The following is a 25,545-nucleotide window of genomic DNA, read 5'->3' as shown; positions in this document are numbered from 1 at the left end:
AAATCGACTGTACCTACCTACGCCCTTGCGGCCATGGATGTCAATTAACCGACATCCAGCCAACGGTTGTGCATCTTGGAATTGCGTGCTCAAGCACATACGGCCTCATGGCCAATTTTGGTATGAGATGGTGAAGTGAACTCGGTTCTGATTTGAAATCCATATGTTATGATGGTAGCATCTCTAAGTGCAGATGAAAAGTATAAAGGGCTGGAAAGGAAGCGACTTCGACTTGTTGCAGAGAGCATCTTTATTGATTCAAACCCCAGATTAAAATCATCACATTTGATATCTCTACCATTATCGCTATTGTGCAAACTCGCATCAGTTTCTCTATATTCTGTTCCAATTGACACACCAAGTCCTATAAGTCTTGACAATGGCCGTCTCTTCAAATATTCCCCGTGGCGACGTCACAGCAACTCTGAACTTCTTCAATCCTCCCTCCGACAATTCAACTCCCTATAACCACGTCGATACCCCCCCCAAGGGTCTTCCTCAACGCAACTTCACAGACAACCCTCAACCAACTGTCATACACGACATCCGTGGTCATGAGCCCGAGTATCACCTAGACCGTGATGCTTTCCAAGTCATACAGGATGTTCCGCCCTCCAGCGAGATCGACTTTGTCGATGATGACTCTATCAAGGAGAACTACTACCCAGAGCTTGAACAGCTTCTCCTCAAGAACGTTCCTGGCTCTAACAGGGTCTTCTTCTTTGATCACACTATTCGCCGTCAAACACCCAATGCTCCTCGTGCGCCTGTGACTCGTGTACACATTGATCAAACAGCTGCGGCTGTAGCTCAGCGAGTTCGCAAATACTTCCCAGATGAGGCAGATGAGCTTCTCAAGCGTCGCTATCGTCTCATCAACGTCTGGCGACCTCTGAACAAGAAGCCCCTCGAGTCTTTTCCTCTGGCTGTTGCATCCTCTGCTTCTGTCGAAGACGACGACGTCATCCCTGTTGAGCACCGATACCCAGATGGGTACCGCGGTTGGACTGCAGCGATTCAGCACAATCCCAAGCAGAAGTGGTACTACCTCAGTGGTATGACGGGCAGCGAGAGGCTGTTGCTGGAGTGCTTCGATAGCGAATCTCTCAAGCCGGGATCTAATATCAAGGGTCGTGTGCCGCATACTGCTTTTGAAGATCCTAGGACCCGGGCTGATGCGGAAGGTCGTGAGAGTATCGAGGTGCGCGCATTGGTATTTGGTCCTTGAAGATGCGTTGTTTGGAAGGGAAAGGGAGAGAGCATGGCATTGGAGTTTATGATATCATCATGTGTTGATCCAGTCGCTGTCAATTTGATATAACAAGCATGACATTTCTACTTCTATTCATCAAGTCTCAGCCTGCTAATAAAAGAGAGAGAGAAAAAACATAAAGTAAAAAACAATATCCATTGCTGATGATTCAGCTCGTTTCTTTATCCACAAGCCTTGAGTAAAACGAGCCCATTAACGGACCCCACACCGACTGCTGCTGTAGTCTTTCGGACTTCTATTGAATCAGATGCTGCCGTAAGCCAAATCGATGCTATGCCCTTGCGCCGCGCTTGCAATACTATAAAAAGGGGGTCATTTGCGCCGCGAGAATTTCTAGTTCTTACGTCCCTTGCCACGCGTACTGCTGCTACCCTGGCGGCTCATGGCAACTCCGCCGGCACTGCTCTGGCGACTCATAGGCACGGCGGCGCTGGACAGGGCTGCCACTGAAGTAGCTGCGCCAGCATGTGCTGGGCTTGGCTGGTCTCGAAGGCTGCTGAGAGCTGGTAGACCCAATGAATCGCGAACAAATTCAGGGTCTTCTCTAGGGGCGCTAGTAAAAGCGACATATCGTGAATGCTGGTAAGGTATTGATACAGCAGCGAGAACTCGGCGCATTCCAGTTGGGCGATCAAGGTGAGCTCCAGGTTTGTGCGCTGCGTCGTATTGCTTGAAGAAACCCATAATCGTAAGATCGGAAGTGATATCGTCGTTGGACAGGGGCACAGGGAAGTTCTGGTCTGCTGTACGAGGGTATGGCTTGAGGTATTGCTGGGGAACCGGAGGAGGCATCTTGGGGGGTTCGTGGGCGTGGAGGAGATCCAAGTTGTGAACTTCAAAATTGGTGATACCCTCAAGACCTAAAATCTTGTCGTCAAGTAAATTACCGCCACGAGTGCTGCGGGTGGCGTGCGAGACGGAGCGCTCCATAGCTGGGGCAGAAGGTTGAGAATCGGCGTCCTGGTCGCCATTGGCTTCACCGTTGCCGGAATCGCTGTCTTCGGGAGAGCCGCCGCCGCTAACACGATTGCGAAGAATGTACTGGTGCGCAGCAAGGGCAGCAGCGTTATAATTGAGCGAAAGCTCCTTGTCGGTGAAAAGCTTGTCGATGCTGTAGATAGGTCCGTTCTGCTTAGCAGCAGCACGAGCCTTTTCAGACTGCCATAGAGGTGTAGTGTTGTGGTTATCGAGGGCTCGTCTTGTCGGGGCAGGTGAGCCGTCATCATCGCCGCCGTTTCGCTTGCGCTTCTTGTTGTCGGAATACATCTGCAGATCGTCGGCGTCCTTGCGCAGACGTGTGGCTCGCTTTCCGTGAGGACCACTGGGGCTCGCAGGATTGGTCAAGCTGAACTGATTGGGGTTGAGTAGCAAGGCATTGGAATCATTAATCTCCAGAACCTCTTTCTCGCGGTTCAACCGGTTCTTCTTGTGGGTGAGGGTATTGACCAATCGGTCTCGAAGGGTGCTGGTAAGGGCTCGGTGCTCGCGCTTGGCGGTTTCAACCTTGTAATCGTAAGTGTTTCTATATTCTTCTCGTCGTCGGTCGTATTCATTCTGTTTGGATACATGGTTAGCAAGACACTTGATCGTGTAGCGTGAGGGTTTCTTACTTTTGACTGCGCCAGCTGAAAATCACGAATTTCCACCAAATCCTCGACTTCGTCGACGAAGTCAGAGAATCGGATACCAGCCATATCAAGCAAGCTTCGGGCATCTTCGGCGTTGACCGGAGGTCCTTGTGTGTTGGTGTGCTCCTTCTGGAGTCCAGAGATGACCTCAAGGACCTTCGGATCGTAAGGGTCGAAGCGCTGTACGAGATTGATGTCAAACTGGATCTTCTGCAGCTGATCACGATATGTCATGTCCCTTTCCCGATGGAACTTATCGGTCATGCTAGAGAGTCTCTCTATAAGAGCTTGTCGCTTGCGATCTCTTTTTGATTGGGAAGCGGGAGCAGGAGAGCGTCGGTCGGGTCGGTTGGCCATGTTTGCAAGGGCCGCTGCTTCGTTGGCAGCCATTGCAAATAGTTGCGGTTGTGTGTAAGTGGTATCTGATATTTACAAAAATGGTTCTGCAGGCTTCAGAAAAGATGCCAGAAGATTGAGACCCGTGCTATCTTCGTGATTATGGGTTCAAGGGCTGAGGCTGTAAGGGTTGGGAGAGTAAAGAGTCGGGGCAACTTGGGATAAAAGAGCTGACTACAAGTTGAAAGAGATAGCCAAAGACAAATAAAGCAAAAGAGAGCGTCTACTCCACAGCAACTAAGGTGCTTTTGGCTGGTAAAAGGATAATAGAGCAAGGCAAACGAACAATTGCCAGTGTCGGTGTCAGTGCCGGTGCAACGCAATGCAATGATAGAACAATGTGGCAGTGGAAGGAAGTATGTAAAGCAACCTGGAAGTGTTTCTATTGTCCCGGCTCAAACTGGGAGAGACACAGGCCCAGAGAGGCATGACCTCGCCGGGGCGATTGTTAGTGACCTCACCGCCTACTGCAAACGGTAGTATAAGAAAATAGTGCCCCGGGCTGATCTTGTCATGCGACCCAGTCAGTGGAGTGATTGGCTGTACGGCCATAGTGCGAGATACTGTGCTTACACGGTCAGCGACAGAGCTTCACCTTCAACAGGGACAATCAATACGTTCAGTGAAAACAATAAGATGTTGTAGCTTTCAGTTTATGAGTCTCTATCATTGGTTCACAGACCACCTCGAAGCTTGTGCAACTGGCTAATCAGTCCAAACCCACCCGGTGCCTTTGTATCCTCTACCACAGTCGCTGCAGCATCTCTAGTGACACTGCCTTTCCGTGACCGTGATTCCACTTTAGTCTTCTCCTTGGTCTGCTCCATTTCCTTCATTAGATCCCGATGCTTGTCTTCGACCATCTTGGCAAGATTCTCTATGAACTTATTTCGTCCCTTCTCCTCTGCTGTGTCCTTCCATACGCGGTTAAGCTCCTTGAGTTGTTCAATTCTTTGTGCCGCTTTCTCAATGCCTTGAACAGGGTCGTCAGACTTGTTCAGTAAATCCGATATCTCGTTTCTGATGTTCTTGAGTACTTCCTTGCCCTTTTCCTCGGAACTTTGCTGTGCTGAACCTGGCTCGGGTGCTGATACTGAGAGGAAACCGGAGCTGACGGAGATCTCTGATGGTGGAAAGACGAATTCCATGGCATCTCCGAATGTCTTGATAACTGAGTCCAGGCGTGCTCGCACAAGAGTTAATGTTTGTAACTGTCTGATGAACTCAGGGTCGTCTGGATTGGCTCCGTCGTTGGTGACAGCTACAGCAGTTGTCGACGGTGCCGCACTCCGATCTTCTTTAGCAGCGGCCGCAGCGGCATTCTTTGCCTCGATGGCTTCCTGCAATCCTTCGGGAACAAACTTCTTGATGTCGTCGTGAAGAGTCTCATTCATAGTCTCCTGAAGGCTCAACGTCTCGCCTCGTAGTAGCTCCACCTCATAAGCGAGGCGACTCCCGCTTCTCAAAATGTCATCTGTAAGATGCGTAAGAGTAGATGATAGCCGTGAAGTCTGGGCGTTAAGTTGTGAAATAAGAGTCTGAGCTTGCGTGGACAGCTCAGCAAGGGGTGCGACATCTCCGGTTCGGCCAGGTATAGAGCGCTGCTGCAGTGGAGGAAGAGTTGAGTTGAGGAAAGTTGCGGGATCAAATGTAGGGTCCAGGAAGTCTTGTAGAAATTCATCTGATGTATGTGTTGACTTTGGCTGGATAACAGCTCTTGACTTTCGTCTCGTGTGTCCTGGTCTTGTAGCTGCGCTGCTGGTAGCCCTGCGGCGGCCAGTTTTCAGATCAGTGGCCATCTCCGATAAGCCTCATATGTATATAGTTCACTCTACTCTCTCGAATTTATGAATATTTGTCGTTATAAAATTGGTTTAGAAGTCCCAAGGGGTATGGTTTCTGACTGAGCTATGGTGGCCACTTTGGGTCGTCGGCACTGAATGCATGACCTAACCGACGATGACCCGGTCGCCCAAAATCACTTTGCCCACTTACAACAATCACCACTGTCTTAGCAACAGCCCGACTTACAGGACCACATTCATAACATGAGTGATTCTCAAGAAGAAATGAGAATCGATCCTTCAAGGGCTCAGGCACTTGTTTCTCAGCTCAAGTCTGTCAAAGAGCGTATTGCTGCCGTAGCAGACGGTCGAAATGTATGCGTCACACTCACCCTCACCCTCACCCTCACTCTCACTCTCACTCTCATATTCAAACACCAATGAACATAACCTGGCTTACATCTATATCAGGTCCGACTTGTTGCTGTCTCAAAGCTCAAGCCCGTAAATGACATTCTAGCACTTCATCAGGCTCCTACTTCCCATACTCACTTTGGTGAGAACTATTCTCAAGAGTTGACTCAAAAAGCAGCTTTGCTCCCGAAAACTATCCAGTGGCATTTTATCGGTGGTCTCCAGTCTAGTAAGAGACCTGACTTATACGCATGGAACCACGCATACTGATCTGATGTGTTAGACCATTGCAAGTCCCTGGGAAAGATCCCAAATCTCTTCTGTGTCTCAAGCATAGATACCTCCAAAAAGGCCCAGCTCCTCAACACTGCCCGCACAAATCTTCTTTCTTCACAGCCTGATCTTGATAAGATTGGTGTCCATGTGCAAGTCAACACATCCGGAGAGGAAGCCAAGTCTGGCTGTGCCCCCGGTGAAGAGACCGTTGCTCTATGCCGTGAAGTCATCGAGAAATGCCCCAGCCTCCGTTTTCTCGGTCTCATGACCATCGGGGCTATTGCTCGCAGCAAAGCCACGACCGCTGAGACTGAAAACGAGGACTTTGTTGCTCTCAAGGAGCAGCTAGATCTTGTGGCTAAGGAGCTGAATTTGGATAAGGATAGCCTGGAGTTGAGCATGGGTATGAGTGAGGATTTTGAAGGTGCAATTCGCCTGGGAAGTAGTGAGGTTCGTGTTGGCAGCACTATTTTCGGGCAGAGGCCAGCTAAAGCAGATGCAAAGATCAAGGAGTAAACAGTGAGTTAACACAAAATTTAACTCTTATTGAAGCCTGCTTTCTTCAAGTTGATGGGGTTCTCTAATGCCTGACCTGCTCTATCGTCTTCACCGCTTGATTACATGTTTCTTTGCATCATTTTCATTCAATTTACAATGAGAGATCGTGGTATGTAGTAACTGCATCCTCCTTGATCAGATGATCACTCCGCACAGCTTTCATCGCCTTGTGCGGTAAAGAGGGACTATACAAGGAGGATAGACGCAGGCAACTTTTCAGCCAATAAACGGTTGGCTTTAATTGAGCGCTTCCTCCGGTTTCATGCTAGTTCCCCAACGCCCATATGCTTCTGTGGTATTAGAACAACTCCTGCCCGGCGAATATATAGAAGATAAACATCATGTTCTCCCATCAAGTCACCATTACATTACGGAAAGAATCCGAAATCTGCTCCCGTGAAGGTGGTTCAAATCGATCCGGTCCCGTTGAGATTCCTGCAGCAAGGCGTTCTTGCATATACTTCAGCAAGACCGCTGGCACGGAATCATCTGTGGCACGGACAGTCAATCGAATCATCTGTTGAATAGTTAGAATATGCAATATCTGAAGCGGGATGATTGTGCCTACCTGTTGTCCGTAGTTTGGCTCCAGTCTCATAAGACAACCAAACTTGCCTCCTTGAGATGTGTGGAGCACGCTCGCACCAACAACGTTCTTGGGGTTAGGGTCAACCATGTCCAGCACACGCCATCTGAAGCCCTCGACTGTCTTTGTAACGAAGCTCTCTGTGATTTCTCTGTCGCCCTTACCACTGACTCCGAAAATGGCCTGCGCCTCCCGGGGGGCACCTCCAATCTGCTTCCATCTCTTGAAAAAGTCCTCAGCAGTCAACTCTGCCGGGTCCATGAATTTGTGTATAGACACGGGAAGCTTCAGAGTAAGTGCCTGTAGTGCACCTGCCAGGTAACTGATGCGTACAGTCGGACTCTTCTCGAAAATCTTCTTTGCTTCGAACATAACAACTTGCTGGGACTGCCCACCTTGCACAATGGTACTATCAGGGAGGTTTTTGACGTCCCAGGTAAGGTTCTCCTTCTCATTCTCGTCTAGATCCAATGTCGTTGTGAAGGAACTGATAGTTGCTGGTGTCTTGTTCTTAAAATATGTGATCAAGCAAGCCATCTGGCCACGATATTCCGATCGAACACCAATCTGTAACTGGCCATCTTCATATAGAACGCCATCTGATCTAACAAGAAGTCTGTTGAATCCTTGCTCCCATCCGGGTGACAAATGAGCTGCACTGGCCAAGTTAGGGGCCTTGAGCATCTTTGGCTCAGATGGTGTGGGTGCGTTGAGATCGAGCCCAGCCAAATCAGCAACTCCATTGCTATGACCATTTGTACCAGTTGCAGCCTGGCCATTCGGTTTGCCGTTCAGTGGGACATTCGAGCTGAAAGTTCTCTTGAGTGCTCCAGTACCCATGCTAAGTTCCCGAGCGTCCGCGTTGGCATCCTTTCCTCCCACTACCCAGGTCCGTCGGTCACTCGTATTAGCATGTTTCTGGTGTAGTCTCGAGAGAAGTGCAGACTGCCGTTCAGGGAAAGGAGGCATCTCGTCGCAAACTGTTCGAAGGAGGTCATCCGTTGGCATATTCACAAGAGTCAAGTATTCACAAGCTCTCTGCTGAAGCTCGGAGTCCAGGTTGTGGCTGTGAAACTCAAACACATGGATAAGCTGAGGCTTGATTTCCGGGAACAAGTTGACATATTTGACAAAGCATGAGAGAATCATGGCACGGGTACTCGAAGAGCATGCCGTCAGCTTGCCCTGAAGAGCCATAAACTGCTCAATAGGGCTGCAGCGAGGCTGGTCAGCAACCAAATGACCAAACTCTCCCAATATATAGGCGCCAATCTTGACCAGAGTCTCGTGGCAGTGGTCACCCTTGACATATTGTAGCGCATTTTGAGCTGCGTAAACCTGTAGCTCCTCGTTGTTCGTCACGATTTGAATAACTCGCTGCCACACCTCATCGCTGACATGATCTCCAGCCATGGCGATAAGTCTGAGGGAGATATCGACGTACCACTGCACATCAGTAGCGTACTTTTCCGTAAGAATGGCAATCTTAAGGACCATTTCTTCTCGGATAGCAAAGTCGGCATTCTGTAGGTAGTGCAATAGCTCACCAACGATGACCTGGGCATTTGTGGCGTCACACATGCTGTAGAGCAAGTCCAGACCCTTACGACGAACACTGATATCTCGATCTTTGAGCGAGCCAAGAATAATTTCCTGGTGTTGCTTGATGGGGTCCAGAGTTTCAGCGCGTGCAGCCAGATGTGTCATAGCTTCCAAGCCCAGATATCTGACGTTGGTCTCCCGGCTCTGGATAAATTTGCCCAGCCTCGTTGAAATTTGCTTCATCAGACCATGCTCAGTGTCTAGGTGGATGATAAGGTTGATGGCTTCAAAGAGCACGGCGTTTTGAGCGTTATTCTGCTGAACGTTCTTATTGGTCTCCATGGCTAGGTTCAGGATCTTTTGCAGGGACTCGCGAATCATTTCCCGAACATGAGTATCCTCTGGACATTGTGTCAGTAACTACTCCCTGTGTAATTGCGCTACCACACTTACCTGCAGGCGGAAAGTACTGCAGAAGACGAAGTAATTTGATCTGCAGCCAGGGGCAGGGGACTTTGTAGTAAAGGTAATCGGTCGTATATTCGCCGTCGATAAGAATTCGCTTCAGGCGAGCTGCTGCTTTGGCATACGCTCCCTTGTATTGCTCTAGATTATCTTGAGCTAGTGTCATGACCAGTGATGTGACAGAAATTGCAACGCCAAGGTCAGAGTCGTCCATAAGGTGGATAATGCGCTCCGCCCATTGCGGCGATACGATATCTGGGTGCTTGCGGTATAATCGGAGGAGCGTCAGAGCGGCCTTCTTCTTGACGAACGATTTTGAAGTACTGCGTGACAGCGGTCAGTGTGGTTCCATCGCACTAAAGGGGCATGAGCGCATACGGCGAAATCAGGAGTCTATGAACCTCTCCATTCAAGGCCTCGCCCATCTCTCGACTTCCAACATTGGCAATCGCATGAAGAGCAAGACAATTGAAAAGCTCATTATGGTCGAGTAGGTCCTTGCGGATGCTGTTGACGACAAGGTGCAGAAGCTCGTGCTTTTCGTGGAGAAAGAGTGTCATAGCCAGATAACCTATCTGCTTCTCTGAGTATTTGTTTGCTGAGATCAAATTCACAGCCTCGAGGTGTCCAAAATCGACATTCCAGCCCAGGATGTAAATATATAGCAACTTGCAGACATATTTCTTCTTGTGATAACCACTGAGACTGCCATCCTTGAACTTCTGTCGAATATTGGCCAGCTCCTTATTGATTCGCTTTTCCTCGAGTTCACGCGCTCTCGCATTTCTGAGATCAGCAATGAACTGAACCAATCCACGCATATTAGCATTGCTGCTACTTGAGCGGCCGAGAAAGCCTGTGCCTGAGCTCGACATTTTGGGCGGTGGTCTGCGGAGGTATTCGTGCGGTCAAGTCGTTGAAGACCCCTGATTTTTGGAACGAAATGGGGGATTCGGCTTAGATAGATTCGTACGGCGGAAGATGATGTCAAAAATATCTCCAAGACAGAGTATGGTCGCGCCTTATCGCAAGAATCGCATAGTCGGCTCGAATTGTCCAGACGGCTCACGCGCCAGACATCGATTGTATGTCGATGTGATGGGAGATTGCTCGCTGGAGGGGCGAGCTAGACTGAAGATGCGGATGGAGATGCGGTGGTGGGCGGTGCTCTGTTGGTGCGGCCTAATGGTTTAGTTAGGAGTTGCGGAAGAGGCCCGTGGGCTAGGGAACGGATGAGTCGGGGGAATGACAAGGGCTACGACAGGCGAGAGGGGATTGTATTATAAGCGTGTCGATGATGAGAGAGCACTAGAGAGTCCCTACAACGAGCGACACAGAAGGGCACAAGGAGAAAAGGAAGATATGTTTATCAATAGTTAGCAAAATTGGTGGAAGAGGAGGTGAGAAGCGTGTTCAACTGTCATCCCACACCCAGGCCAGTGCCAGTAACTTGGAGCCTCTGAGAAGCCTCCTGCCCCCTACGGGTGCAATAATGGCCAGCAAGGGTTTAACCGCTCAAGGTTACGCATGGTCCGTGCTTCGTGCACTTTAACATTGCAGCCAGTAAAGTGCCAGAGTGCTTCCATGGAGCTATCAAATTCATCATGACTTCAATTGCATCAATACACGAGGGCTATCGTTATTCTACATAAACAAACTTCACATTCCTTTCAAAGCCCAAAGATAGCTTGATTGAATATAGTTCGCAATGCCATCTTGCACGGTTTCACGATTGGCAATGCGATGTAGTCTACGGACTTTGTCACAGCCGGCCAATCTCTATCGTCACATCTCAAATCAACGGTTTTATGCTGTTCAAGCTGCTGGAGCACCTCGTTTCCAAGTTTTCAATCGCCACACAAAATGGTTACAAAAGGAGCGAGCTGGTATCAACTCTGAACAAGGCCGGGAAGCTGATTACCTCAAGGATGAGGTTGCAATTCGGGTATCAGAAAGACTTCTGGTAAGTAACCATGTTCTTGAAGCAACGCTCACTTCTCACATACCAATAGGATATCAAACGCAGATTTCCTCGAGTGTTGGATCTCGGCGCAAATTCATGCAACATCGCACGAGCTTTGGTCCGGGAGAATCCTGATCCTGACCCTAACACACCTGAGTCACCACCACTGGCAACTCGTATTGACGAATTGGTTGCTGCTGATTCGTCTCATTCACTGCTTCACCGTGATGCTGATCATGAGTTCAACAATAAAGTCAACATCACGCGAACGGTTGTGGACGATGAAGAAACGATCCCTTTCGAGCCTGCTTCCTTTGACCTAGTGATGAGCTCATTGAGTCTCCATTGGATCAACGATCTACCCGGTATCCTCACTCAGATCAACAATGTCCTCAAACCTGACTCTCCTTTCATCGGTGCTATGCTTGGTGGAGACACATTATTCGAGTTGAGAACATCACTGCAGCTGGCAGAGACAGAAAGACGAGGTGGCATGTCTCCTCGTGTCTCTCCTTTGGCTGATGTCAAGGATATAGGTGGTCTGCTTCAAAAAGCTGGCTTCAAGATGCTGACTGTTGACATCGATGATATCATCGTTGATTACCCTGACACGTTTGCTTTGATGCAGGATCTCCAGGCCATGGGCGAGGGTAATGCTGTCCTCGGAAGAGAGATGGGTGCCATTTCCCGTGATATTCTCCTCGCTGGCGATGCTATCTATAGGGAACTTCACGGTAACCCAGATGGATCTATACCCGCAACTTTCCGAATCATATATATGATCGGATGGCGCGAAGGTGAAAACCAGCCACAGCCTCTGGCTAGAGGAAGTGGTGACATAAACTTGAAACATGTCTTGGAGAAAAAGTAGAAGGCAGATGATTGTATAGTGTAAATAATGTAACATCAGAGCTATGTTTCGCGGACGGAGGTTCGCTCTGCGGGTTATGGATTGGATCCATGATTCTATGTATTCTTGACCGCTCATCATTGCTGACACGTCTCTGGGCCCTAAACCTTTCGCCAATCGCTCATTGTTCGGCCGATGCATCCCAGACCAGCGACCTCAACGACCTTCTCATGCCAGCTCAGGAGCACACTCATGGCTGCAGTGGCGGGCTCATTCGAGCCAGGTCGCCCGGCGATCTGGCTGAAACCTCCCGTCGATTGAGGTGTAACCTTGTTTGGTGATCGCGAAGCTGCTCCAGGGTGAACCGTAGCCATTCCTTTGTAGCTATTACATCGTTAGGTTTGCTCACTCGTCATACGTTCCATCATCAAACGTACATATACTTCATCAGGACATCCAGGCACTCAGGGCCTCCCTCAGATCCGTAGATGCTCTTCAGTAAGGGGGACATATCGCTTGCCTTAATCGACTGGAGGACCTCGATGATAGTGTGCAGATGAGCATCCTAAGAAGAAACGTCGTGTTAGATCCCACAAGTGCAGGGCCAATGTACGTCGCCTCATCTCAACTCTCTGTTGACATACCTTGGCTGCATCCGTTCCGTTGTATACTGGAGTCTCCAAGCTGCCCCTCAAAGCTCCCTCCGCATCACCTCCTCTCAGCAGCTGCCTGATCTGCCCAGAAAGCTGGCGCACTTCCGCCTCGTCGATCTCGGGCTGTGGGGGATGCAGAGTCGAGGTGTCGAAGTTGACGCTGGAGTCTTCGTTCAGGGCGTCGATGTTGATGGTGCGCCATGCGTCACCGAGCGTCGCGCTCGTATGCTGCTGGATAATTGACATATTGTTATTCGTTATTATCAATCGGTCTGGTGGTTTTACGTGCGACTCGAGGTATTGCAGTATTCCTGTATTAACTGGAAGCTATATCGGTGTCGGCTTTGGTGGACGTTCAAGGTGCGTCAGCGATGGCGGGGTGGAGGTGAGGCTGGAGCTGTGGCTTGTGGAATAGTAACTTGCCTGATTTGGAGCCCGTCAATGCTGGTAAGTCACACGGGCCTGACCTTCAGTCGTATGGCCCTTGTAGCGGCCTACGTCCTAGGAATATACCAGTGGACTTTCGCTGTCTCCCAACCGGCTCAAGGTACCTCTCCTTCAACACTGATGTCTTCGTTTTCACAGTGTCATGCAACACTCTTTGTATCGCTGCTATGTATTGGCGCGTAATGTTAAGAGAAATCGCGCCCTTGGACAAGGCAAACTGAATTGCAAATCATTGTTTCTGTGTTTTGAGGTAGTCCTGCTATCTTGTTACACGCGCAACTGTCTTGGCACATCCAGATAACCGCATACTTTCGAATAATGCAATAGACTGGAATAAACAGGGCATATACACTGGGAAACAATGAGCTGATTTCTACGCGGAAGACCCCAAGCTTCAAATCAATCAAGTTGATAGTATGGGGAGCAAACGATTAATATCAAAGCCAAGGTAATGGAGAGAAGTTAGAGAACTGTCCAAAATAATCAAGTTAAATTCGAGCTACCCTAATCAACTAGACGCCGCCCTGGGATCACCTTCCTTCTATCACCAAGTATAGAAACCAAGTATACCTTCAAACTACAGACAGATTTCAATGTATTATAAACAACATGCGACCTTGCATATTACTCCATTTCAGATGGAAGAAAAAAGACTACCAATTGCAATGGTTGGCTCTGCGTTACCTGAGCTACCACGGACACTTACCCGGTATACCATCACTTGATTAAGCGGCTGAAGTAACCGCCTGACGGTTGTTCTGGAGACGTCGCGGCGCGCAATGCTTCCCCAGACTGAGAAGACGCCATGATAGAGTATTAAGGGTCAGCCTGTTCGAGTCAGTTTATTAAGGCTCTGGCTTTTTCCAATCAATGACCAGACGATTACGACTCATGGCTGAAATGAGGCACATGATCAGGGACCCTTTCAGACCTGTACCCAAGAGCTGGTGCGGTTGGGCACAATAGCCACTATCTCGATAAAGATCAACATTGAGGAGCGCGGCGGACGGAAGGCGATGGATCTTTGCATCCACCCATTAGAAGCTTGACTCGTGGCTTGCTTGGTCTATCGTTCGGGGAGCATACCCGGCACGAACGACACACCACAACAAACACTTCTCGTTGGCCCCATAGATCGATCTTCCAGAAGCTTGCCTACCTTGTCTAGCTTGTCTATGTAGGTAGTCAAGAGAGGCCTCATGTCTCCACACAAACAGTCCAGGAACCATGGACGTTTGGGACGAAAATTTGAAATTACCTGGCGGATCCGGCACGGACGCACTACAGTTGCGGAAGCGGTTCCCCGGTGACACGAATACTATCAACTCAACGAACACGATTCAATCAAGCAGAGAGGTCTGAACTGACAACAGAGAGGTTGAAAATGGACAGCCACCAAGGCAGGCCACATCGGCAGAGTGTTGTGATGCATATTTGGGTAGCACTGCGGATATGTACTCAGCGCTGGTGTGGAAGGCTTGATCAAAGAGAAAACCCCCACAGCTTTACACTGAAGACCTCTGCCTAACATGACGTGTCAGCGTGTTCTACGCAAGCTCATGTCGGGGCCAGGGGTGTCTTCCTAAGCAAGAGTCCAATTCTGATCTGCAAAACTGTTCGTTGAGGCTTCTGGAAGGTAAGAAGCGATCATCCAGTTTAGCGTGGCCTTCGAAGCGAAAATCCCTTGAATCCGATAGGTGGACATTGATACTGCCCCACCATATATGCCGCCACGAAGGGTCCTAATCTCATATCCGTTGCCGGCTGATACGTACTAAGTATCAGCAACAGCATCGAACTGAGATACTGGTGACATCTGCTCCTTGACTAGCTGCAATAGTCTCGAACCAGATGTCACTGGCTTAGACACGGCAGCCCGATCTACCAGCAGCTGCCGTGCTCGACAAGGCCAGTTGCGATAGTGCGATGGGATGAATCGATAGCACCATTCCTTGTGGCATCGAGTTGGTCCGAGCATACGATTACGGCTTCATCATGAGCCATAGTCATGTTCGCACATGTGTCGTGGTCTCGCCTCATCATCATTTGTACAAAGTCGTATGGCAAACAAGGTCCTGAGCCAGGATTGCTTTAACGAATCTGAGGCGTATCAAAAAAAAGGACCGGAAGCAAGGCACATCTTAAACCAGGCGGACTGCCTACGTCGCATGATATTTGTTCGCTTCCAAAGATGTCTAAGAGGAAGGGACTGAAATGGCCGGAAGCTAAGCTACCTAGCTGCCACATGGTTGCCAGTGCTGGTCAGAATCCTTTCAGCTGACATTTGCAGGCTGGAATTGTCACATGATTGGCTTGGGAGCACCTAAACCGATCAACTGGGACAACCAGACGTTGGGAAAGGAGGTCATTATCCATGGTGAAGTGCCGTAGGGATGCTTATTAGTGGTTGACGAAGGCTGGAACAAGCAGTACGGAGTAAACGACCCCTGTTTCAAATGTCAATGGCGTTTGGAATTTGGCTAATGCAGGAACACCGAAGTTCTGGGGCTTTTATGCGGCGCTACCGCAATGCGCAAACCGCCACAACGTGTAGCTGGCCACGCTAGCTCGGATGTGTGCAGCGATACCCCTGAACTTGCAGCACAGGAGTTGGCAGTTCATCCCAATCCATCAACCTCTCCACAGGACGACGCTTACAAAATTGCCCGGTCAAGTGAAGCCAGGACGAGAAGGAGTCTACTGATGGGAGATGTTGCAAAAGATGACACGCACCACTTGAAGTCGTAGCACAGTGTTCTATTACCGCATGTCGCCATTGACACCGTGGGAAAGAATCGCGCATAGCGCTTTGTGATATGGAGTTCCGTCGGTTGACAGGCTTCTGGAAGCTTTCTACGAAGCCCCATCAGCCGGCCCACTTTGACTCAAACAACTCGCCGCAAAGAATTATAGGTGTGACGTTCCAGAAGTTCGTCACAGGTGTCCAAAGCAAGTCCCTCGACATTGAGCTGCAACAAAATCCACGGCACGCTTCGCAATACTCGTGATTACTTTCTTATGTCTGCAAAAATCGGAGGCTTCGTCATTGTCTGTTAACTTGTTGATAAAGAGTCTGGCGATCCTTTACAAGGCTTCTCGGCGAATTGCGGTGATATGGCATACAACATCGACCTGCCAATCTAAGAGACGTTGTTCCAGTGTTAGGCGAGCCCGGCAATACTTCCGTTTCATTATGTACAGCACGCATGGATAGGGCTTCTCGTGACATGGGGTTTCTAAAGATGGATTCAAGCACTTTACGACGTCTCATTTGGCAAGAGCTGAATATGAAACAGTTTTATTAGCTTTGTGCTTAATTTTTCCTTTGATAATTTCGCAAAAAAACCACGAGACTGGGATTTCTAATGGCAAGCAAGAGATACTGTCCTCGTTACTCACCAGAGCGCCTCTAATCCATACCTTGTGTGTGTACCACCACTGTGCAACGTTCGCTGTTGGCACATATGGCCCAAGGCTCAAGCAAGATACTGATCAGCCGAGATGCCCCAGCGGTTCCGTGTCCTTGGGATTGGTATCCGATATCATAGCGGGGCGGCATGATTTTGAGCTTGAGAAGCCGTCAGTGTACTTGGGCTGAGGAACTTCCATCTTACAGGACAATCAATTGTTTTGGTTCAAGGGGGCTACTCTAGCGATGCCCGTTCCCGTCTTCGTTTGTTTCTGAAATACTATAAGTATGCACTTTCGGCACGTGAGCAAGAAGCCTGCGAGAGCCCTGGTACCCAAGACTACCACATACTAAACTAGAAGCATAGCCCTGATGACGACTTGTCCTCTGGCAACTAAACCCAAGCTCGGTTGCCAGCCTCCGGTTTGGGAACCCACCATTTCGGAACCATGGCTACGACTGAGCCCATCACTCAATCGTCAGTCGCTAATTCTGGATCGCGCATAGTTCGAGATCAGCTCTCCTTGTCACATAGACAAGGGCCACTTCATTTTGCCAAGTGACAGCTGTTAGAAGAGTCATTGCCAATACACGGAAACAAACAAGAAGGGCGGGAAGGCTTCAGTGTAGTTTCATATGCAGTGATGGGATTAACTCATAACTTGCGTGGGCTATTTATAGCTCTTGATTCTATGCCATACGACCTGAGATTCTTCAAAAAAGCGGGAAGTGATCAGAGAGCCAGCTCAGTTGCCCCTAGCACAATCTGACAAGATATTTATCAATAAGTATCGACGATACTTCAGCTCTCGCGAGGAGTTTGCGACACTGGGATCGAGTTATGTACTCCTTCATGGAATGAATTTTTAGTCGAGGGGCTATGCGCTCCTAAAGATGTCATTGGTCTTGTTGACGCATTATGTTGCTGCGTTCTGATATTACTTTGTTATGCCCCAACAAGATGAGACACCGAGCGTGAGGGATATGAAGACCTTGTTCTGAGGGCCATCAACTTCTATCGGAGGAGCTTCTATAGGCCTCAGAAGCCTACAAAAGATTACAGAAGTCAAGAAATAGGATGTCCGATGCACCTGGTGTCATGTCTACAACAATCCCCTCCCCCATAGCCCCTACGACACCGAGTCTAACTGTCTCAGAAGGAAAGCAGGGACAAGAAACAAGTCAAACATCAGGTTGCAACGGAAAATCAAACAGGCAGGATGGCAATTGCTGGAACAATCAAGCCGGGGGTCTGGAGCTACGACGAAAGGGTACTGGGGGAACCGAGAGAATGGAGGACCCTGGCCATGTCATGGAAGAGGAGGTCGATTCGACAACTTGGTTCCTGACTAAAAGAGGTACCCCATGATTCAGCAAGAGTGTATTACACAGTGCAGAAACACGGCCCGGAGTACCGTTTTGACGCTGAGCTTGACGCCAGTCGCATCTCCTCCCAATTACCACCATCGTGGATTATCCTCACATGCAAGGGCATCGGGGTCAGTTTCGGTCGGATCCACTAGGTACTCTGTACGGGGCGCCAGGAAACCATTGATTCCTTGAAGGGCTACGTCCATTTCAGCGTGCGCGTGGCTACCTGCCTTGCCTAGTAAAAGACGTTGGATGAAGAAGGTTTACTGGGAGCTATAAAGCAGCAAACATGGGTTACAGGCACACAATTTTTTGTACCACAGGTTTGAAGCGGACGGTAACTGGCTGTCAAGTGCCAACGTCACGACCAACAAGCTAACGCTCTAACATGCCCAGTTCCAGAAGGAAAGCACTGTTTACTGAAAGATGGATGTGGGTGCCTGCCAAGGGATGGGCAAGAGGATCTGGGGGGGTGTGGTGAGCGCATTACAGTTGGGGTGTGAGAAAACGGTCTGAGAGGTCACTTTCCAACCACCCGGAGACATTGCACGCCTTGCAGCAAAAGGCAGATCCCAGCGGCTTCCGACCCTTGCGACCCGGTGGCCTGGGTGTCCCCGAGAGGCGAGAATGAGAGTCAATGTCGCTGTCAAAGTGAAGGTATGTATGTACACTGTAAGGTACCGTAATATGCATGCTCAACACATGGGTGGGTGCTGTTCGGATCAGCGCTTCTTGGGGAGTCAAGGCCCTGGATACCGGAAGGACTACTGGTAGAACCCATGCTGATAGCAAGCGAGAGAAGGTTGAGAGAAGCGCGCCCTGAGTTTTGGAAGCCCGAGCTCTCTCTCTTTGACTCTAATCAGCCACGGACGGATCCCTCGTGGAGATAGGCACAGGCCCTGGACACAGAGCCGTGAAACATGGTCCAGCCAGGTATCGCTCTGTTCCCTCCTTTTTTTGCTTTGGAACGATGGGGACGTGGCTCATGGGTTTTTGTCACCCCCTTCTGGTACGCCCCCTGGCCCCCTGGAGCGTGGGCCTAGGGAAATTTCACAGCAATTTTTGATGAGGTTCATTCTCAGGTACCTAAAGGTAATAATGATTGATTTGACTGACTGAATGGCACATTGAGAACACCCCTTGCCTGGTCTGGCTTTACGCTGCAAGCCTCACCTTGTCATGGATGATGAGTATGTATTGAGATTTTCCCTATTACCTCTTCCTGCGACGGGTGTGCTCTGTACAAAAGCGTCTTGCTTCGCACTTCGTTCCTCCATTCAGAACTTCACTTCACGTCTCCCTTTGGAACAAACTCCCTTTCAAGTCCTCTCAGCCGCCCACCTCGCCAGCTCAAGACTTGTGTCCTCCCGCTCGATCATCTTATACATTTCTGAGAGTGAATCACTTACACATACACACACGCTTATAACAATCAAGTGAACGATATCGACGACTTTGACAACAACTAGTTAATTATAAAACTAGCCTAACTTGACGACTGGACAGTCAATCACCCATCAGCAACCTCATCTCGCCTTGCCTCATTCATCAGGTCACATCACCTCTTGGAACCAAGTCCCAAAGTCTCGAACTAGCCCAGGCCAGGACCAGCAAAGAAAGGGAAATACCTACACCCCCTTCGTAATATTCGGCCCCGTTCGTCTGACCCACACTCATTCGACCATCCGACCGGCGCCACCCACTGCAGCGTGCCTTGTGCCTGAACTCAACTACGAGCTGAGAAAGCTACGCTACGCTACCGTATTACGGCAACGATCCGTCCATCCCATCCCCATCCATCCCCATACGTACATCCCATCCCCTTGACGGAAAGCAAAGCTCGAGTCACCCCAATAAAAAAAAAAGGTTTCCCCTTATTGGATCTTGTTACTTATTTGGGCTGTTGCGCAAAAAGCATAACTTTCTCTCACATCCACCTGTAACGAGCCCCCTTTCTCTCACTCACTCCTCAAGAGACGCACCTGTCCGCCCTTCGTTCATCTACAATACCAATACGTCTGCGACATCATCTCTCGCTCGTGTTGCCTATTCCAACGTTCCGGTGCCGACGTCTCTCGCCAAACTCAACCACCACTTACCACCACTCCTTTGCCTGTCCGAAACACGCTCCAATTATATTGGTGACGCTCGCATCTTGAATACCATTCGGCTTCCTGTTTCTCTGTCGCTTCAATCCTTTAGCCAATCCGCGCTCACATTCGCTCAATACCCTTTGTACACTCTGTCGCACCAAGACGAGTATTCCTTGTAAGTCAAAATCGCTTACCAAAATCACCTCAAAGTCCTCGCGCTGGTGCCTGTCTTGGTCTTCCTTTGAGATACCAATAACAGTCTGCGGCTTTGTTCACTCCATTGTCCTATATATACTTCCAAAGCCCTTCCGCCTTGCCATATACATTGCACACTTGATTCACCACCGCAGCATGACTGACCAGCAAGACAGCAGCAATCTGAAAAGCAACAACTCATTCGTTTACACATTCTCGCAACAACAGACAACATGATTGAAGGATCATCAGCACCCTCTAACATGGGCCGAGGAGCCTACGACACAACCGGCTGCCCCAAGCCCCCGCCCCGCCCCAGACCCTCATAAGAGGCCATCTCGCTTGGATTATTGGATAAACTCTACCTTTATCCCAGCCTAATGCGACTGACGACCACGCCAAAGCCGGGCCACGCTGGCGGTTAGGCCTGTCCGGCGATGACACGACACTGCAGCTGTACTGTTACAGACGCACACTTCTCACTCTTCCGCCTGTCTTCCCTTCGACTCTAGGTGACTTTTCTAATTACGACATCATTTTAATCACTTTCAGCAGCCATGGAGCCGAATAACTCCCGGCTCTTAATGCGTTCCGATTACACTTTTTAATACACATTCCTGTCGAAAACCATATACACAACGGCTCGGAGCCATCCCTTGCTTCCCAGCAGCAAGCGGAATTTTCAAAGGAAGGGCATTTTTCTTGGGAACGAATGCACTCATTGATTTGAATGAGTGCCGATTTTTCTTTTTCACACTTCCTGATTCGTGGCGACGCGAAGTTTGTTTTATCATATTGGGCTCAGCAACGCGGCGTTTGAACATAGACGGGAACCAAAAAAGGGATTTGTTTTATTTTCTTGTCTTCGGGTTTCATCTTGACAGCAGCGTCTTTGTCGGCTCAGGTCTCGAGTCGTCTCTTCCGGTATCCACAGTCTCCCTCGACTACCAATCTGAACCTACAGCACCCACTCACGTCAGGGCGTTCTGAGTCGGAATGCAGATCTGGCTGGGATGGGAATGTCTCAGATCGCCTCCACAGAAAAGCGCGGCACAGCACAGCACAGCACGACAAGGGTTGGCGAGTATACTGGGAGAGGAAGCAGATGACTGAAGCCGAGCAGAGACAAGGAAGACCTGACGACGCAGCCAGGAAGATTGAATGCCACGGGGACATATTTTGGAGTTTCATTTGAGCAAGGGTTTCGGATTAGGATCACAAAAAACTGGGAACCGGATGGGAAAAGATGTTCATTTTTGCATATAGACTTGGGGACTTTGTTTACCTTTGCTTTCTTTTTCTCTCTCTGTCGACGTTCCGTCTTGGTTCCCACCTTACTTGCACATTTTTCCATCTACCCAGCGTCTCGTTTCTTTTTCTTGTTTCCCTCGCGTTACTTTTTATTATTACTGGATGGGATTTCTATTTTGGTCTGGGCTCCCTCACGGGAGGACCAACAGCAGAGGGATATGTTGCTGTATTCCCGTGTACTATTTCTGTATTGGTGTACAAGACATGGCAAGACTATTGGGAGAGGATTGAGGAGGGGGAAGAGGATAGCGATACGATGCCCTGGCCGAGTTGAGAGAGCACTTGGGCTGGACTCAGGATTGATAGAAGATACCCCCTACTACGCGCTTCCCCCTTAAAGCCTCTAGACTGTATAGTATTATTTTATAAGACGGAAGACTTTTTAGCTACACAGCGTACGGAGACTACGAGGAGAGAAATACAAATAATGGAAAATGTTCAACAATTTGCGGCCTCGGATGCAACATGTGACTTATGGGTATCGCAAAAAATCTATTTTGAGGATTAGGCCAGATAATCGTTGGTGGGTGAGTTGTCTCATACTCGCTGCGTTTACCTCGTTTGGAAACGTCGAGGCGAGGAGGAGAAGACGGAAACCACTTGGTTGAAAGACTGTTTGCTACCTAGGTATGCTCGAAGCCGTAGTTTGTGTGACGAGCGGGTAGTGGATGACGAAGCGGGGAGAAGTTGGAAGATTCCGAGGACTGGGGGGACGTATCCGTACGTTTGTTACATTGCACATTCATACCTACCTAGGTAGTAGGTAGTGACTAGACAATTACTTTCTCTTCGTATCAGCCAAGGGAACAATAACTACGTGCTTCTTACAGAAGAGATTGGTTGGGGTGACGCGCGCGTACAAAGAAAGTACCCAATAACTTTATCCATCTATCCCTTAGTACTCTCTACTGGGGTTGGGCTGGAATGTGATGGATGTCTACGTTTGAGAATGGGATAGCACCTTTACTACTAGGTAAGGCAGGGAATGAATGGCCAATACTCTAGAATCTAGAGAACCTAATGAATGGGTTGAATACGAAGAGAGAGCCCAGTCTAGAGTTGTACCAATGCAATCTATCGGGAAGGGGAGGAAAATGGGTAGGTGATTAACACCCGACGTTAATTAAAAATGTAATTAATGGATTGGATGTCACTGTAAAAGTGCTACAAGGTTGAAGCATCGTTGTTGGGTTAATACTCTAGTACAGTACCCGACCGTACATGGGCAGGTAGGCAATTTAGCATAAACGCGCCTCGTGCGAGATTATGACAACAAACTTTGGACAAGGGGCGGGCATTGATATTTACGACAGAAACGAGTCAGTAAAAATGTTGCCCAAATACATACTTTTTCCAGTTGAAACAAGGTCCGACCTTGGTTTTGGCGCTCGGGCAATGAATCAATGGTAGCTCGTTAATTGACTTTCAAGGGGGGGGGGGGGCGGCTTGGGCTTGACACGCAATGATTCAGCTACTATGATGACGATGACGGGAGGGAGGACTACGGATGGCTGATTCCGGCGCTTGGAAAGTCAAAGCGACAGAGTCAAGAGTCAGAAAGGGAGAAAAAAGTGTTTCGTCATAATCAGAGGGGAAAAGAGTTGTTGGATGGCGGCTAGATTTCTCGTGATAGAGATCCTTGTCCCGGAGGCGTTTGAATGTCGCCCGTTTCATAACCGTAAGAGTAGATAAGATACCTAGGTACCTAGATCATAGAGCAAATGTTTGTGGCCAAGTCCTCAGGTGATATTTGTTGGTTGCCCTCAGAAACGAAAACGAATACATACACCAAGGACAAGATATGGAAAGATAAGGTAGAGCAGGCATCACGCGATGAGAAAGAGGTCCAGATTCAAAGATGGGCTAATAGAGACTGATTTAACATGCCACCCACTACATTCAGCAAGAATCTCACAGGTTCAGCTAGAGACTCGCGCTCGGTGACACGAGCAGAAGCAGAAGATTACCAGCCGAGGCTGATTCGTTCCACGTACAGTATCCTTCCGTACCTTGCAGTCAAGAACCCGTCTCACAACGCTGCAGTACTTGTCAAACAAACAATCAATGTCTTGTCTCGGTAGCTAATCAGAAATAGAAGAAGAAGAGGAGGAGAGACGCTGGCGGCCGGGGTACAGATACGAGTCGCAACGAGACAGCAAAAGAAGCAACTTATGAGAGAAGAGTCTTGATTGATTGGATTGCATCGGATCGGATCGACCGACGGTTTGTTTGCGAGGTTGGCTGGGTTGACTTGACTACGAGAATAGAAAAGTTTGCGTTTGAATACGAACTGAAACAGAGTAACAGATCAGATCCCCCGTCAAAAGAGAAAACAAAACAATCAGGCATTGTATGTGCCTATGTATGTACGGATACTGTTTGACTCAGAAGAAGAAGCAATGATGATTGATGGGAATGAGAAAACAAAGCCAACATCCATTAATGGCCAACCTAACAAGACGAAATGAGACAAAAAGGTTAATTACGGTGCCTTGCATAAAGTGAAGGAATGAGGCGTCATAATGAGAAAAGAGACAAACGATAAAACAGATTCACTCAGTCAGCAAGAAAAAGAAAAAGAAAAAAGAAAAAGAAAAGAATAACTGAGACAGAAAGAGCAATATTCCAGACGGACACCAGAAGCAAAGACAAAAACACACATTACTGTTTCTTCTTTCTTCTCTTAGTCTGCGCCATGAATAATGAGTGAGCTACCAACTCAGCTAGCAAGGTACAATAAGGTAGAGATGGATGCCATAAAAACGAATTGAGTCCAAGTCGACTAACCCCTGAAAATGGTAAATAGACTAATGCAACATGACATTGACAGCTTCCTTCTTTAGGCTGGGGTACAGAACCTTCCCTCATCCCAAGTCTGCGTCATGTACCGGTACGTACCGATTGTACATGAGCCTTTGCCGTCTTGGTCATGGTGAAACCGGGCTAATGCAGCCTGGCTCCCGGGACCGAAGCGTTGGGAGGGTGAGATGGAGAGTGGGTTTTCTTCAGGCAGGTGCAGAAAAAGAAGAAGCCGAAGCGAAAGGAAGGTGCAAGGTGCAAGGGCCTTGACGGGGGAAGGAGGGAGGGAGTGAGACGGAGGAAAAATACGAGAAGGAAAAAGGAAGGAAAGAAAGAAAGAAAGAAAGAAAGAAAAAAATGGAAGCACCAACTGTGCATATTGATTAATCAAAGAAGCGAGACGGGAATCTTGCATGGACATGGGATATCGACAAGGAAGGAGCATGAGTTAGAACAAGGACAGGGACAAGGACAAGGACAGGGGTCAACGAGGCGTGTCTCTAACATTCACACAGTAAGCATCCAAGTATCCATATTTATAGCGCCCTGACCTGACCTCACCTCATGCTCGGTGATGGTATCAATCAAGTGGATACAATCAAAGCGTTTGTCTAGGTTTGTTGTTTCTCCTGCGACTTTGCAAAGGATGAGGCTGTAACTAACTATTCAACCTCAAAGGTCAAGGGTAGCGGAAAGAAGCAAAAAATCAGTAATAAAAAAAAACAAAAAAAACGAGGGACTAGGGATACAATACGACGAAAACTAGTCATCCTACCTAGTCAAGACACGATTGAGTTAATGATCGCGATGGTCTACCCCAACACTATCACTCGGCATGTGCTTCCGTCACAACCGCATTGGGCACTAAGACAGCCACTTCAGTATCTCAACTTCAATAATTAGCCAGGTAAACATGATGCAAGGCACCCAAGTACCAAGTACCTATATTCGCATACAGTATCTATAATATGACTTAGATCATATCATCAGCCTTGCCTTGCGTTACAGCTAGTATCATCCTCAACGGAATACCGCCCCGATATACCTTCTCCAAACCCAACACGGACCAAAAACAAAAAAAAAACCGTTTCACAACGAGGCTGAAAGACCGAGAAAAATTTCTGCTTTCTCTCTACCGAACCCAGCAACTTGGTAACATCCAAGACCAGGCTGCAACGTCGCAGCACTAAGCGCAAACACCAAGAGCTGAGACCACGATACATATTCTCCATCCGGGGAGTTGCTGGCAAAGTTTCCCAGTACTTACAGTACATACTACATGTCAACCAATAGCGAAAGGGGGCTCGTGCGAGAAGAAGAAAGAGAAAACTTCTTTTTCTGCTTCTATGGAGACATGTTGGACCGAGGCTATCCGTACAGTACGGAGCATCCCCAGAAGTGGACAGGGCCAAAGTTGACAGATCGTCATCTCGGCATTGTTTTTGTCTTCTTCTCCCATTACATGCTGTTCAAACAAGCCCATACATATCCATGCTTATATCCTTACTCATGCTATCCAGTATGAAATCCAT

The 25,545-nt window shown here is 48.7% G+C and overlaps 8 protein-coding genes across 8 annotated transcripts; 4 read left to right on the top strand and 4 right to left on the bottom strand.

The window, feature by feature from the left end:
* The first annotated feature begins 4 nt into the window (after positions 1–4).
* Positions 5–1,380, top strand: FVEG_00731 (hypothetical protein). Its single transcript, XM_018887326.1, has one exon. The coding sequence runs from the start codon at positions 380–382 to the stop codon at positions 1,226–1,228; it is 849 nt and encodes a 282-aa protein (XP_018743070.1). The 5' UTR covers positions 5–379; the 3' UTR covers positions 1,229–1,380.
* FVEG_00732 (hypothetical protein) lies at positions 182–3,688 on the bottom strand. The gene is made up of 2 exons (XM_018887327.1): positions 2,884–3,688; positions 182–2,827 (listed from the first exon to the last, which is right to left on the bottom strand). Exons 1-2 carry the CDS (start codon positions 3,289–3,291, stop codon positions 1,607–1,609), a joined length of 1,629 nt encoding a protein of 542 aa, XP_018743071.1. The 5' UTR covers positions 3,292–3,688; the 3' UTR covers positions 182–1,606.
* A 225-nt stretch (positions 3,689–3,913) lies between these two features.
* On the bottom strand, positions 3,914–5,265 carry FVEG_00733 (hypothetical protein). Its single transcript, XM_018887328.1, has one exon. It carries the CDS (start codon positions 5,094–5,096, stop codon positions 3,972–3,974), a length of 1,125 nt encoding a protein of 374 aa, XP_018743072.1. The 5' UTR covers positions 5,097–5,265; the 3' UTR covers positions 3,914–3,971.
* Positions 5,266–5,290: 25 nt separating this feature from the next.
* Positions 5,291–6,722, top strand: FVEG_00734 (YggS family pyridoxal phosphate enzyme). Its single transcript, XM_018887329.1, has 3 exons — positions 5,291–5,456; positions 5,553–5,724; positions 5,779–6,722. Exons 1-3 carry the CDS (start codon positions 5,346–5,348, stop codon positions 6,285–6,287), a joined length of 792 nt encoding a protein of 263 aa, XP_018743073.1. The 5' UTR covers positions 5,291–5,345; the 3' UTR covers positions 6,288–6,722.
* On the bottom strand, positions 5,925–10,373 carry FVEG_00735 (hypothetical protein). Its single transcript, XM_018887330.1, has 4 exons — positions 9,301–10,373; positions 8,911–9,245; positions 6,898–8,858; positions 5,925–6,846 (listed from the first exon to the last, which is right to left on the bottom strand). The coding sequence occupies exons 1-4, from the start codon at positions 9,795–9,797 to the stop codon at positions 6,682–6,684; spliced, it is 2,958 nt and encodes a 985-aa protein (XP_018743074.1). The 5' UTR covers positions 9,798–10,373; the 3' UTR covers positions 5,925–6,681.
* A 143-nt stretch (positions 10,374–10,516) lies between these two features.
* On the top strand, positions 10,517–11,917 carry FVEG_00736 (hypothetical protein). Its single transcript, XM_018887331.1, has 2 exons — positions 10,517–10,885; positions 10,935–11,917. The coding sequence occupies exons 1-2, from the start codon at positions 10,631–10,633 to the stop codon at positions 11,754–11,756; spliced, it is 1,077 nt and encodes a 358-aa protein (XP_018743075.1). The 5' UTR covers positions 10,517–10,630; the 3' UTR covers positions 11,757–11,917.
* Positions 11,740–12,818, bottom strand: FVEG_00737 (actin like protein 2/3 complex, subunit 5). The gene is made up of 3 exons (XM_018887332.1): positions 12,380–12,818; positions 12,173–12,300; positions 11,740–12,119 (listed from the first exon to the last, which is right to left on the bottom strand). Exons 1-3 carry the CDS (start codon positions 12,632–12,634, stop codon positions 11,897–11,899), a joined length of 606 nt encoding a protein of 201 aa, XP_018743076.1. The 5' UTR covers positions 12,635–12,818; the 3' UTR covers positions 11,740–11,896.
* A 5,488-nt stretch (positions 12,819–18,306) lies between these two features.
* Positions 18,307–18,438, top strand: FVEG_14722 (hypothetical protein; the record flags this gene model as incomplete). Its single annotated transcript, XM_018903693.1, has 1 exon — positions 18,307–18,438. The coding sequence occupies one exon, from the start codon at positions 18,307–18,309 to the stop codon at positions 18,436–18,438; it is 132 nt and encodes a 43-aa protein (XP_018743077.1).
* Between the last annotated feature and the right edge of the window lie 7,107 nt (positions 18,439–25,545).

This window comes from Fusarium verticillioides, chromosome 1, assembly GCF_000149555.1.
Source record: "Fusarium verticillioides 7600 chromosome 1, whole genome shotgun sequence".
Lineage (NCBI taxonomy): Eukaryota > Fungi > Ascomycota > Sordariomycetes > Hypocreales > Nectriaceae > Fusarium > Fusarium verticillioides.
Note: the sequence above shows the minus strand (reverse complement) of the source record. Positions and strands in the feature narration are given on the sequence as shown.